This window comes from Echinops telfairi, unplaced genomic scaffold (assembly GCF_000313985.2).
Source record: "Echinops telfairi isolate 266 unplaced genomic scaffold, ASM31398v2 ScPeMD7_7473;HRSCAF=8511, whole genome shotgun sequence".
In the NCBI taxonomy this organism is placed as follows: domain Eukaryota; kingdom Metazoa; phylum Chordata; class Mammalia; order Afrosoricida; family Tenrecidae; genus Echinops; species Echinops telfairi.
The window spans coordinates 12,698,151-12,712,331 of record NW_022111377.1 but is presented as its reverse complement, the minus strand read 5'-3'; the positions used below and the strand labels follow the sequence as shown (position 1 = coordinate 12,712,331).

General features: G+C 43.7%; 1 protein-coding gene across 5 annotated transcripts in view; it reads right to left on the bottom strand.

The window, feature by feature from the left end:
- The window catches only part of CACNB2 (calcium voltage-gated channel auxiliary subunit beta 2), a 277,727-nt gene that overhangs the window by 119,875 nt on the left and 143,671 nt on the right, over nt 1-14,181 (bottom strand). For 3 of the 5 annotated variants that reach the window (XM_045285602.1, XM_045285603.1, XM_045285601.1), the window contains exon 2: nt 11,646-11,765. In XM_045285602.1, coding sequence (XP_045141537.1) covers nt 11,646-11,765 — 120 coding nt within the window. Of the gene's footprint in view, nt 1-11,645; nt 11,766-12,576; nt 12,654-14,181 lie in introns of those variants that run through there. The other 2 variants (XM_004716009.2, XM_004716012.2) reach the window with 1 other exon arrangement.

Genomic DNA, 14,181 nt, shown 5'->3' with positions numbered 1-14,181 from the left:
CACAGTAGCGACTATGCATCACTCTGAGGAGCCAGGTGCAGCTGACCCAAGCCATGGTATTTTTCAGTATGCAGGAGAAAGCTGGGCACTGAAGAAGGAAGGCCACTGAAGCAGTGATCCGTGTGAATTATGGGGTTGGAAAAGCATACTGAAGTGCTGTGGACTGCAGAAGCACAAACGCATCTCTCTTAGAGGAAGACCCCCCCAGAATGCTCCTGAGAAGCGAGGATGGCGAGACTTGCATTATGTGCTTTGGTCACCTTACTAGGAAAGACTAGTCCCTGGAAAGGACTAGTCAAGGCTTGGTCAAGCAGAAGGGCATCCAAACAGATGGTTTTGGCACGGTGGCTGCAACAATGGGCTCCGACATAACAATTGTTTAGGTGGCACAGGTCCGGGCAGTATTTTGGCTCTGTTGTCCATAGGATTGTTATCAATTGGGACTGAATCCGCCCCACCTAAAAGCAAGAACACGCATCATAGTCGATCCTGGCTCCACACCATGAAAGAGGTAAAGCAAGAGCAGTTGTGCATGTCTTCTAACACAGACTCCCCAGTAGACACTGAGCACCTTGATGGCAGGATCTACATGGTCCTGTGCCCATCACGAGAGACCTAGAGAAGAAGTGAGGGATGGGGAACCCTGCTTGCTTGACACTCAGCAGTCCATTCAATTATCACTAGAGACCTATGGGCTAAGTATTAATTTCATTTTGCAAATGGCAAGACAGAACTTCACCCAGAAGGTATCAAAAGGTCAAGCAGTCAGCCCACGACAGAGATGGAATTTGGATTCTGGTCTCTCAGACCAGAAATGGTGCTACAGACTACACGACCGGCAGGGCTTAATATGTCTGTTATCTGCCTCTTTGCCGAAAAAACCAAAAGCCGACCTCTTTACCGAGACTTCACATCTGAAAGGATGGAGGAGGGTTAGTTAACCTTGACCGGAAGAGGAAACGACAGAGAAGAAAGGTTCTTAAGGAAAAGGCACAGCTCTCAGTGGGTGGAAGAACTGACAGAGGTGCGGAAAAGGAAGACACGTGGTGCCAGCACCGAGAAAGGTGCCGACATTCAGAAAGAGTGAAGGGAAAGACCTGGGGGTTGACAAACTCATCATGACGATGAAAGGCAAGCTGACGTGGAAGTCAACTATGCAAAGGTGCTTCAACTACTTGTGGGGGGGAAGGTAGGCTCTTTTCATGCAGTTTTCTACAAACGTCTTTTGTTTGTTTTTGTCTATTTAAAGAATTTATAAATCATACAATTGTGTTAAAAAGAGTTGTCCACTCATCCCTGCATGCAATTTTAGAAGACTTTCTCCTTTCTTGTGCTCCTTGTGGTTAGCTCCCTGTTTCTCCCCCAACTACCTCTGCCATACCCCTAGGAAACTATTAACCCAATTATGGTCTCTACAGATTTACACATCCTGGATTTGATGTACAGAAAACATTCCAAATTAAAAAAAAAAATCCGGGAGGGGGCAAACACCAATCATAACAAAATGAAGCATAGAATAACCTCAATAAAAAAGGAAAGCAGAGACTATTTGAAACTGGCACAAATTTAAAATGGGTCAAATGATAGGGTGTTACATTTTAATGTAATGACAATGCTCTCTGTCTGATAAAAGGCTGTTCCCATCCTTGGTCTACAGTCCAAGGGCCTACACCCTTGAATGGAGAGAGGGCTGCGTCAGGAGATGTAGGCACAGGTCATAGTTCTGATACTGCCAGCACCCACAAGACCTGATTTAGCACAATGAGCTCCCTGCAGTGGCTCCCAGGAGCCCAGGATCACTTTGAAGTCTACAGAGCTCAGTGTGAAACCCAACGGTGTGACTAAGGCAACGAAAGCCTATCAGTCCCAACATGAACAGTTAGTTGATTGTAAATCCACATTTCTAGGCAGGAAATTAAAAAAAAAAAAAGCAGAAGACATAGAAAAGAAGGAATCGAAGAAGTAGATAGAGTGGTATGGTTGATGCAGCCAGCATCTGCCAGGCAAGATGGAGCTACTAGAGAAGAAAAACAAGGTTCAGTTTGTAGAAAAGTCAAGGGCAAGCTTGATAAAAGGTCAACAAGCTTCATGAGTAGGAAGCGACTAGGGGTCTTCAATAGAGAAGGGGAGACAGAAGTCAGGTACAAGATGTTAAAGAGTGAAGGGAAGGGAATAGAAGCAGGAGAGGGAAGTGTGATGTTGGAAGGCCGGCGGTAGAAGGAAGGCAAAAGCTAGGAGGGAAGAATGGGGAGGGTGTTTGGGATAAAGGGATAAAGCAATTGAAAGGTGGCTTTGGAAGATTGTAAAAATGGATGCAGCAGTCCCCCTCCAGGAGGCCACACCTTCGGTAGTTCCCTCCCTCACTTGCAGGGTTAGTTAAACACGTGGCCAGCCGGCCAATGGGACAGTAGCAAACATTACCAAGAAGAGACCTCGAGATTGCTTGTTGGAGGTTGCTCTCTCTTGATGCACATGAAATTATGAAACTAGAAGATGAACAAGCCCTAACCTGCCTGCTGGAGGATGAAAGACTACATGGGGAAGACTGAAATGGCCTAGTTGACAAAGGTCAACTTGTACACACACGCACAAGGTCACCTCATCATTGATGAATCTGCCAGTGCCCACTAATGAATGGGAGAGAATCCGGACCTCCGTAAGATGCTGATGTCTTGGTACCCATCGAGAGGGGTTTGCTCTGCTGCCAGAGATGCATCAGTGACGGTCGATGTAGGAAGCAGTGCTGCATGCGCTGTGCAGCACATCATAATGTTTCCTACGTCTCTCAAAAGGCTATCGCGACACACAACTTTCCTTTTTCCTTTTTACAGCTTCCACCTTTTGTATAATAAGTAGTATTCAGGCACTAATCTTTTAAAAGAGTTTTGTTGTTACTATTATCGACAACTAACATTTGAGTTCTCACTATGAACCAAACACCATCCTGACAGATAGGCAGAACTGGACCTAAGAGAACCTGAGTGGTGCCCAAGGGCCATTTGGCTCGGTTGCTAACTAAAAGATTGGAGGTTCAAGCCTACCCAGAACCTCCTCTGAAGAAAGGCCTGGTGAGTTAGCTGCAAAAAACCAGCAAAGAAAAACCCTGATGGAGGTTTTACTCTGACACACGAGGTCTCCATGAGCCAGAAGCAACTCAAGGCCAACCTGCTCCCGGGCTGGAAAGGAGTGAGCAGAAAGCCACTATTCAGACTCTCCCGCTTACGTTCTGTCGGTGCTGTTGTTTGCCTAAGTTTATGCTTCTACTTAGCACTACAAGACACACTGAAGGAAGCAGCAGTAGAGTAGATGGTCAGATGAGTGCAGAATTACTGTACCAGAGTGTGTGTCCTTACTTACTACGTCAGACATGTGAGCTAATGTAGATGCCTCACATGGGTTAAGGGGTTTTCACAGATTTATTTCTTACCAGGAGAACAATAAGAACTAAACTAATGGCTATTTAGACAAATAGTAACCTAGCCTGATATATATTGGACAACACAGTAATCCACTCTGCTATATATTGGACAACATAGTAGCCTACTCTGCTATATATGTGGAACTTAGCCGTTTGCACAAAGAACATTGATAATTCTTCAATGCAAGAGAGGCAGCATTGAAATTACTATTGGGGTGGAATTCTAGCCTAAAGCATTTTCCTAAGTATGCCTCTCATAGACTGTGAATCCCACGGTGAGCTATCTCTGCTGGATTTTATCTCGTACACTGTCAATAACGTTTTGTCTTGCTTTTTCCTCCGACTGTATATCTAGTTTAATACTTGTCCTGTGATGTCACATTCTCTTTAATAGTCTATTTTGTAGATTTAAGAACATGTACAACATTGACATATATACACACAATTTTCCTTACCTGCTATGTAATTTTCTTAATAACACACATTAATTTTAACAGTTAGATAATTTTTTTTATATTAAAAAAAAACATCTTTGCGCCAATGGGCATATTGTATTTCCCTCTACCTCCTGAAAAAGTTAATTAGGAGAACATTTCAAATTGGGTAACGTTCTCAACTGCAAGGCATTTATGTATTAAAACAACATGAGAAACATGTTATTTTGTAGTAAGTGGGTCACTACATATAAGGAATAAACCATAGCCCTTGTGGTGTAGTGGTTACACATTGGGCTGCTAACTGCAAAGTCAGGAGTTCAAAACCACTAGTCGCAGAAGCCAGCCAGGGGCCGTTCTACCTAGTCCCTTGGCTTCACTGTGAGCTGGCATCAACTCAAAGGCAGTGAGTTTGGTTTTGGAGTTTTAGCTGAGAATATGTTTCCTTCTGAAAATAAATGTTTAAGTATTCACACTGGGAAAGGAGACAGGAATAGATACATTATTTCTGAGTTTCCTTAAACAGCGATGGGAAATTCAGCACAGGATAATGGTGATGTTGCACAAGATGAATATAATTAATGTCATTGAATTATATGTGCCATAGTTGAACTGGAAAAGGTTTAAAGGTTTTTTTTAAAATTTGAGATAAAGTCCAGTTCCTCAAACAACTGAAAACTAGAGAAGAATAAACAGGGAAGTGATTATCAAAGAAAAAATAATTTCCAGAATTTGCTTTTCTGAAGTGACGAGCCTATCACAGTGGGTGGATGAGAAGCCAAATGAGGTTAAAAAATAAAAATAAGGTTTGGATTAGACCAGAGCATACACACTGCTACAGATAAGAGCCTGCAACACAGGGAATCCAGGATAGATAAACCCCTCCGGGCCAACAAGAATAGAGATACCAGGAGGATTAGAGGAAAGTGGGGGGAGGAAGTGGGAATCAATCACAAGGATCAACCTATAACCCCCTCCCAGCAGGGCGAACAACAGAAAAGTGGGTGAAGGGTGACAGAGGACGATGTAAGATATGAAAATAATAATCTATAACTTATCAAGGGTTCATGAGGGAGGGAGGAGGAGGGGAGGAGGAAAAATGAGGAGCTGATATCAAGGGCTCAAGTAGAAAGAAAATACTTGGAAAATGATTATGGCGGCCTATGTGCAAAGGTGCTTGACACACTGGATGAATGATTGTGAAAAGAGCTGTAAGAGCCCCCGATAAAAGTATTTAATAATAATGAAAAAAGATTTATACCCAGCATCCAGACACGTTGTGATAAAATTTCAAAGTATCAATAAAAGAATAGTTAACAAAATACTAGACAGAGAGAAATCAGCTGTCATGAGAGCAATGCTGTGAGCTCAAAGAAAACAATTTCAAGGGAAATGTTTTTTGTCCTTATACACTATACCCAGCCAGGTAACTAATCCCGTGTGCAGCTGATAGTACACCGACACAGTTACAAAGAATGCGACAAAACCACATGTGTATGAGCTTTTGAATGCAGATCTCAAAATCTAGTCTGTAAAATTTTACTCAATTCACAGTAAGTGTAGCAACGATGAAACATACAACTTTCCTCTAGTTCTTGAATGCTTCCTTGCCCCCACTAGCATGATCCCAATTCTACCTTAGAAATCTGGCTAGATCAGAGCATGTACACTGGTACAAATAGGAACCGGAAACACAGGGAATCCAGGACAGATGAACCCTTCAGGACCAGTGGTGAGAGTGGCAATACCAGGAGGGGAAGGGGAAGGTGGAGTAGAAAGGGGGAACCGATCACAAGAATCTATATAGAACCCCCTCCTTGGGGGATGGACAACAGAAAAGTGGGTGAAGGGAGACGTCGGACAGTGTAAGACATGACAAAATAATAATAATGCATAAATTATCAATGGTTCATGAGGAAGGGGGGGTGGAGAGGGAGTAAAAAAATGAGGAGCTGATACCAAGGGCTCAAGTACAAAGCAAATGTTTTGAGAATGATGATGGCAACAACTGTACAAATATGCTTGACACAATGGACGTACGTATGGATTGTACGAGGCCCCAGTAAAATGATTTTTTAAAGTTAAAAAAACAAATAAAGGTGAGGGTAGAATAAAGACATTCCACTTGGGCAAGATATCAAAAAGTCAAGCTTTCTTGGGAAGGTTGCACACAAGCTCGCTTCTGCGTCTACTTTCGATACATCCCCACGTCTAGGGGCCAGGTCTCTCTTCTCCACTCCCCACTGTGTACTTCCTAAGCCAAACCCTGTCTCTCCTGGTAAGTCCGGTTAGAAGCTCCCACCTTCTGCAAGGCTTCTCTGTTCCCACCAGCAGGGTGTAGTGTTTCCCTCTGGATGGTTAGAAACAGTGCTACTCATCTAGTTACTTCTAGTAGTCTACCCCTTCTTAAAATGAATTAAGATTAAGCATGCTCTCCCCAACCAAGCAATGAATACTTTTTGCAGTCAAGCTATCTGTCTACCTTTGTGGAACTGGCTTCTCAGTCCCTTCTGCCCTCCGACTGTATCTAACACAATTTTTTTAATGTAGTAGACATTCCACGACAAGGGAACAATGGGCTTGAAATGCAATATCACTCCTTCTACCGAGAATACACACTAAACCTATTTTATCTCTGCTTCAATCCCTACCACTTTCTTATCTCCCAGTTCTGAGTCCTGAACAAAGGACAGAAAGAACAAATTTTGAAGAACAGAGGTAGGGACTAGGAAGGTGAGAAAGAAATTCAATTTTCAATTAAGAGAAAATAAAATGATCATGTGATCCAACAATTTCATTTCCAGAGAAATGGAACCGTATGTCCACAGAAACCTGAACATGAATGTTCATAGCAGGATTACTCATGATATACAAAATATGGAAACAACCCAACTATGCATTAACTGATGAATAATGGGTAAATAAGATATATTATATCCAAGCAACAGAATATTATTCATCAGTAAGAAAGGAATCAAGGAATCAAGTAGTACTTGTGCTACACTATGGATGAACCTTGAAAAGAGTATGTAAGTGAAAGTACTCAGTCACAAAAGGCCACCAATCATGTGACTGTATTTAAATGACAGATCCAAAATAAGGAAATTCAGAGGGACAGGAAGGCTATTAGTGGTTGTCTAGGGTGGACGGAGGCATAAAGCTTCACCGTTGAAACCCACCACCCTCACCTCTGGAGAAAGATGAGGTGGTATGCTTTAGTAAAGACTTACAGCCTCAGGAATCCTGTATAGGGTTACCGTGAATCAAAACCGGCCTGATGGCTGTGGGTGTGGAGAAGGGATGAAGAGGCTGGGGAAATGAGGAGTGACTGATAATGAATGAGCACAGCATTTCTTTGGGACCCAGGAAAATGTTCTAAATATTGCTTGTTGCTGATGGTTGCAAAACATTGACTATACTAAAAGCTATTGAAATCACATTTCAAGTGGGCAAATCGTATGGTCTATGAATTATATCACAACAAACTTTTTTTTAATTGTGAGAATAAATTAAATTCATACATTACTTCTGATTACCCACCCACTCTCATACAGCCAATCCCAACAGTGAGTGGCTCTATAGGACAGAGTCGAACTGTTTCCTGGGGTTTCCAGCTCTGCCCATCTTTACAGAAGCAGACCGCCTCCTCCTTGTCCCACAGACCACAGGTGGGTTGAAACTGCTGGCCTTCCAGTTATCACCCCACTGGAGCATCATGCTTAAAGTAGGCAGGGTTGGTCACATACCAAGTAAGATCAACCAAATCCTCACTTGGATTCAGAAGGCAAAAGTGAAAAAACAAGGCCAAGTCAGTGATATTGATTTCCTTAAAAATTAAAGATACAATCTGGCCATTGGATAGGTCCCTAGCTTAAGAGATGCTCCAACCAACTGCTGAAGAAGTAGCTTGGATTTTATTACTGGAAGGGCAGCATGTCTCCAGTATATAATCTTTTGTAGGCCACAATTTCTTTTCTCTCTCCTTTTTCTTTTACATTTAAAAGTAGATGTCTATTTCATTACTTATTTTGTCAGTCAGTAGTTGTTAAAATACATTTACTGATTGTTTCCATTTGAGAATTCATTGAATTTCTTCTGTTATTAATTTAAATAGATTCATTGACATACAATTCACAAATCATACAGCTCAATGCCTTAAAACGTGTTAAAAAGAGTTGTGCAATCAGCACCACAATCCACTTTAATGTCAGCCACCACTTCTAAAAGCAGTGTCTCTGGTTCCACTACTTGTCCATCACATTATTACACAGAGGAATTAAGATGTCAATTAATGGGTGAGGCAGTTCAGACATACAGTCCCATGACCTCAAAGCATTGCTTAGGTCTAGCCTGGGCCTGGTATGAGGCAGCTGTAGGATTGCTGAAGAAAAGTCTTTCTGTTTGATGGATGCTATGGTCATAAGAAAATAAAGGTTGGAAACGTCTGATCTGTCTTCCAAAATCCAAAGTGTTTTCTGGCTAAAGTGATGGATTGACATATTTTACAACACTAAGCCTTCGGTTTGAAATCGGTCCCCCAAAGGCCTGATGCTATGCTGGCAGAAGGGAGCAATGAAATCATCGAATGAAGAGCTAACCATCTCCAGCCTCCTCTTCGTAACCCTTCCTCAGGACGCCAAATTCATAAACCCAATCTACCCAAATGATGATGTAAACATAGATGAAGTAAACTTAGCTCCCCATTTCCATCTCCTTTCAGAACATACTCAATTCTAATTTGCACAGATGTAATTTATTTGTGTACAGTGACATTTTCAGATATTGACATAATTTTAAAGAAAACAGATGTAAACTAATTACTTCCATTAGATGGAAGAAATAGCCCTTCAATTACCTTCCATTTGTTTTAAATTCTTATTTCCTTTCATCATCTCCATCATTTATAACTATAAACTTTTTTTGTCTCTATTACAAGTAGCCAGGGCTTTGAACCAGAGTGACCTGGTTCTTTCACACCAATGTAGTGAACTTAGATTTCTACATTTGGGTGATCTCAAACGATGACCCTGAATGGAAACGCTTACAGGTCAGAGCCCTGCAATGGGAAACCCAAGGTGGTGGTGATGGCGACACCCTTTCAAGGGCTGGTGTGGAGAGTTTAGAGAGCGTTCTACAACTGCAACAGCCCAGTGGGCCTTGAGCATCTTTGAGCAAGCAGGGCAGCACACTTGGTTGCTATGCCCCACATACCCTGCCCTTGCTTTCTAAGAGGGAGACGAAGTTTCTAGCAAGACTTCGACCTGCAATTTTTCCTCTTCTATTTCCCATTCCAGTTCATCCACATGTTTACAATTTAGGATTGTTTTAGTGTCGGACTCAGAAAGAACCAGTGCAAAGGCCAGCATGTCACATGCACATAGCTTGATTTCGGATCAGTCACCTTAGCTGAGAGTGTACAGAAATGTCCCACATAGCTGTGCCACGTGCTCATGACCGAGAACACTCAAGACTCATGGATAAAAAAGCCCCACCAGAGGACCTAAGACTTTGAAAAACAAATCTATGACGCATTGAGTTGTGATATGAATTGGAGCATCTGTTCAGTTTTTGTGTATGAAAGTGACAGGAATAAATGAGCTACCAACTGAGGGGGTAAAAATCTGATTTCTGAACTAAAAACATATTTTTCACCTTGACTCTTCCTTGCACCCTGGTGTGAAATATAGAATGCTCCATTAGGATTCTAGACCACGACATCTATTCACTGCACTACAAACCTGTGGAAATGAATTCTACTGGACATATGGTCATGATATGTTTTTTCTCCCAATGATTTGGAATTCATTCAGTGTCTACTTTCACTTTCATAATGGGAGTCCCTCAGTGGCTCAAAGGGTTAAGCATTCATCTGCAAATCCAAAGGGTGGTGGTCTGAATGCCACCAGTGTGCCTCGGGAGAAAGGCCTGGCCTTCTTGCCTCGGAGGGTCCTGGCCTTGGAAACCCGATGGAGCAGTTCCCCTCTGCATACGTGGCGTGGCTGTGAGTAGGCCACAGCCCCTTGACGGCAGTGGGTTTGACTGAGTGTTTCCAATGGCGAACTTCCATCAAGCAGGCTGGTTTATGGCAAACAGACCACACCTTCTTTATCAGCTTATCAGCTTCCACTCGCACAAAAGCCCCCCTCGTGCAGCTGCGGTTTCTGAGTTGTTTTGCAGTTAAAGACAGTGCCAGACCTGGGGACGCTTTCTCAGCCAACTGAGGTGAGAGTGTTGTTTTGATGGATGGGAATACTGCTTTGGAAAAGTCCAAGTCTCCTGGCAGCTCCTCAGTGAACTAGTACGGCAGCTGTGCTAGAGGTCATGAATATTACATAAGGACTGCCCGTGCATCCAAACCCACCCAGCATCTCCACACCACATCCCCATAGCAACACACGGAGACTTTACTCCTCTCAGACACGGAGCGGCCGGCGGGCGGAATCTCTCTAATGCCACCTTTATTGCGTTCAGCAGGTGAACACGGTATTTACACTTTCCAAAGCAGTGATTTCTTCCAAAAGAAAACCACCACCTTGTAGAACTAGGTTCATTCCGAAGCGGTCGGGTTACCACAGAAACCCAACGGCTTTACACCTGGACAACAGTCTATGGGGTAGAAACAGCTGCTATTCAGAATGATTCCCTGAGGAAAGGTATATAGATCATGACAGTTAGTGTCATGAGACGTGCCCTGAACGACAGTTTCCAGCTATACACTTCCTAGGTGATTTCCAGCAACCTTCCATGATTTTTAAATTACATTTCCCCATGACATTTTGAAGCCCCCCATCCTACAAGGAGCTCCGGTGGCACCAGAGTTAAGCAGCAGTCTGTGAAGTAGAAAGGTCAGTGGTTCTAACCCACCCAGTGGCTCCCTAGGAGAAAAGCCCTGTGGAGTGAGCCGACGCTGTCCAAAGGCTAGCAGTGCTGCAGAACCCACACAGAGCCTGGAGCAACAAGGGGCATCCATCGACCCACTTTAGTATGCTGGGATGGTAAAGAAGCTGGTCCAAGGGAAGACATTAGTTTGTAAATGTAAACTTTTTAAAAAAATAAAAGATCATTTTATTGGGGGCTCTTGTAACTCTTATTACACCAATTGTATCAGGCATATTTGTACATATGCTGCCATCATTCTTTTCTAGACATTTACTTTCTATTGAGCCCTTGGTATCAGCTTCTCTCCCCACCGCCCTTGTGACACTTTGATAGATTATAAATAAGACATTGGTTTTCTGATCAATACAATTTTTCCTTGCTTTGTTTTCAGAAAGCATAATGCAATCCATTTTTTTTAAAAGTAAGAAACTACTATTAGGGAGTAAACATTGGAGGGGGGAGGGGGGTTGTTCAAGTCTGAGAAAATAAACGTTAGCTTGGGAAAAGTTTGTTTCTGTTTTGCAATCTGTTTTTGCAAATGGATATATGGTTTCCAGGAGGAAGGGTGGTGAAGCAAAATCATCTTATTGTAAGATACAGCTTTTCTTCTTCAGAGATCCAGGGAGCCTTTGTAAATTCAGGATCTGTTTCTGTGTGCACATCAATCATCTACTCATGGAAACAAGTGGCTTGGATAAAACAAGAGAGAAGTAAAGACCACTCTCATATCTCACTTCTTTTTTTTCCGGTCAAAGAAATTCCCTTTTCCTATACCTTTTGTACGTGGCCGGACAATGGAATATTTGATTAGATCACGCACACGCTTGCGGACAACCTGCCCCAGGTGGCACAGTGAGGGCAGAGCACCGCAAAATTTGCAAAGAAACCTGCTAGCAAGGAAGAGACGGTCATACCTTTGCTTTTTCCAACTGGGCCTGGGCCTGCCGCTCTGCCTCTCTCCGCACGGCCTCCCGGTCTTCCTCCAAAGAGACATCGGAATCGGATGGACGACTGGTGTAGGAGTCTGCCGAACCCTGGGGAGCAAAAGGGGCATTTTACATGAGAGTCAGTCTATGGTATCTGCAGGAGAAGTAGGTCGCTTCCTGGCTTGTGCTATGAATTCCTGAAAGGAGGAGAAAATAATCCATTTTGGGGGGAAGCACACCATCTACAAATCCACGCTCCAGTGGGCAGCTCATGCAATAATGGGGGCAGTTCTACCTACCAAGTTACTCTTTCTTCCCAAGCCTCCTATTCAGATTCGTATCTTTTTCTTGGGCCAGGCAATTATTTTCTATTCCACCAACTCCATGGTGCAGTGCAGGGCTGAAGGGCACAGAGGGGTTCAAGGGTAGCTTCCAGAAGAACAATCAACACATGGAGACAGGTATTTAGAACTGGGGAGAAGGTCTCACCCAATTAAAAACTCGCATGAGGTATACACTTGAGGTCTCCAAGCTGCAAGCACCATGATATGCCTTCCACTTTCTTCTTCAGCATCATTTGGTACTTTCCTATTCACCTAGCATCTCCCAAGACAAAACGGCAAGGCACCAGCAGATAGCTCCACTCCATCTCTAAGCAAGACATTTTGAAACACTTTCCAATCCATGTCGAACGGATGTCTTTAGGAATCACCTGCCTAGAATATTTAGATGGCAATCCATCCAAACGCAGGAAAAGGAGCTCCACAAATAAAATGATAAGGAATCTCCCGAGTTCCCTCTCTCATCACCATGATCAGATGAACTCCATCCAACCAGCCGCTGCCTTCCTCCCTCCCCGCCACAGCAGCGGACGCATCAGCCAAACCACGTCTCCCCCAAATGAAAACCCAGAGCTTACACAGATATCGGAAGTCTTCAGCCGGCCCCCCTTGGCTCTTTTCAGAAGCCTGATCCAGGTGGCCTTCATGAGCCAGGCAGCGCCTTCAAGGTCCGTAGCGGCAGCCCCGGGCAGAGGTCCTCAGAAGGCTGGCGCGCGCCGCCGCCGAGCCCTTAAGAGCCCCGGCTCCTTCCCCAGCCATGCTCCGAGCCAGCCCCCACCCGCCACCGTCCCCCGCTGCCCCCGGGGACTTTCGCTCCGTGCACCGCCGGAGGACACAGATCCAAGAGGACTCTGGTTTTCCCACTGCCCAGCAGGCGCGAGGGACCAGGGAGAAGCAATCAAATGCTTTCTATTGCTTTAAAAATACAGAACACTTCAAGTGCATTCAAGGAAAAACAGCAACTCATTCTAAACTTGGTACTTCCCTAAATGTTTCCTGCCCGACTCTTTCTTCGTTAATGGCAATTAATTGCACGAGGACCTTTAAAAAAAAAAAACACCTCCGTGCAAAAAACGTCTGCAGTGACATTTGCAAGTGCAAAGTTCAAGCCTTATCTTCAGCGATCTGGAGCGGGTGGGAGGGAGGAGGGCGCACTCATTGCACTGGGCATGCCCAATGTTTAGCCTTTTGACGCGGACGCTCACATCACACCGTTCATCTATGTCAAATTGTCATTTTACATCCGAAGTGTAAACAGCTGGAAAGGTCTTTGGGCTCTATAGTAACGAGCACATGGTATATGTTTGTCATGTTTCTGTTTTAGAGGAAATGTTCTCTCAAACGAGGGTAAAAAAGCATGTAATCTTTCCTGGGGTGATCACTTTTCAATACTCGCTACAGAAAAGTGTTTCTTAGCCAAGAGATAAATCGTGTATAATAGATCCGTGTCTACAACACTGAGCAGCAAAAAATACAATAATACTCATCGCTCTCATGTAACACTGCTATTTATTGCTTGTGAGTTCTACAAGATCTGAGACAGGGATTTGACCACTTAGTAAATAGGACACGAAGGAAGGGCAGCTCTCTACAGCAAGGATTTGAACTGAGCTCCGAATCACTTTGAACTGTTCCCTCCTCCAGTGGAGAAACTACCAGGTGATACAGTCACTGTGGTCATCACAGCAATAGCCATGAGGCCATCTCAAAGCTTCAATGATCTACTAGCTGGACTTCGTTTTATGGAATAATCGATCTTAACCTCTTGTTTCAGATACAGTACCCGAGGCTTCAGAGGGAAAGATGCAAAAATTACCAATTTCCTGTGCTAACGAAAAATAGATTTCAAAATACACACTTTCAGGTTTCTCAGCGTAAACACAAACTTCTAAGCTACCACTGCAGTCCACACTCTGAATTCCATAGCCGTTATTTTGGAGATACCTGCAGTGAAAGGAAGGACTCCTCTACAAAATCCGCCTATTCCTTTCCTCCTTCCCATTCCTTCTTTCTTTCTACTTCTCTCCAAATCCCTTTCCTTCTTCCTCTCTTCCGCCCTCCTGCTTTTTTCTTTTTTTTACTATTCTACCTCCTTTGCTTCCCACATCCCTGCCTGCCTGCCTCCCTTTCTGCCTTCCTCTACATCCTAGGCTGAAACCAATTTCCACGACACAAATATTAAC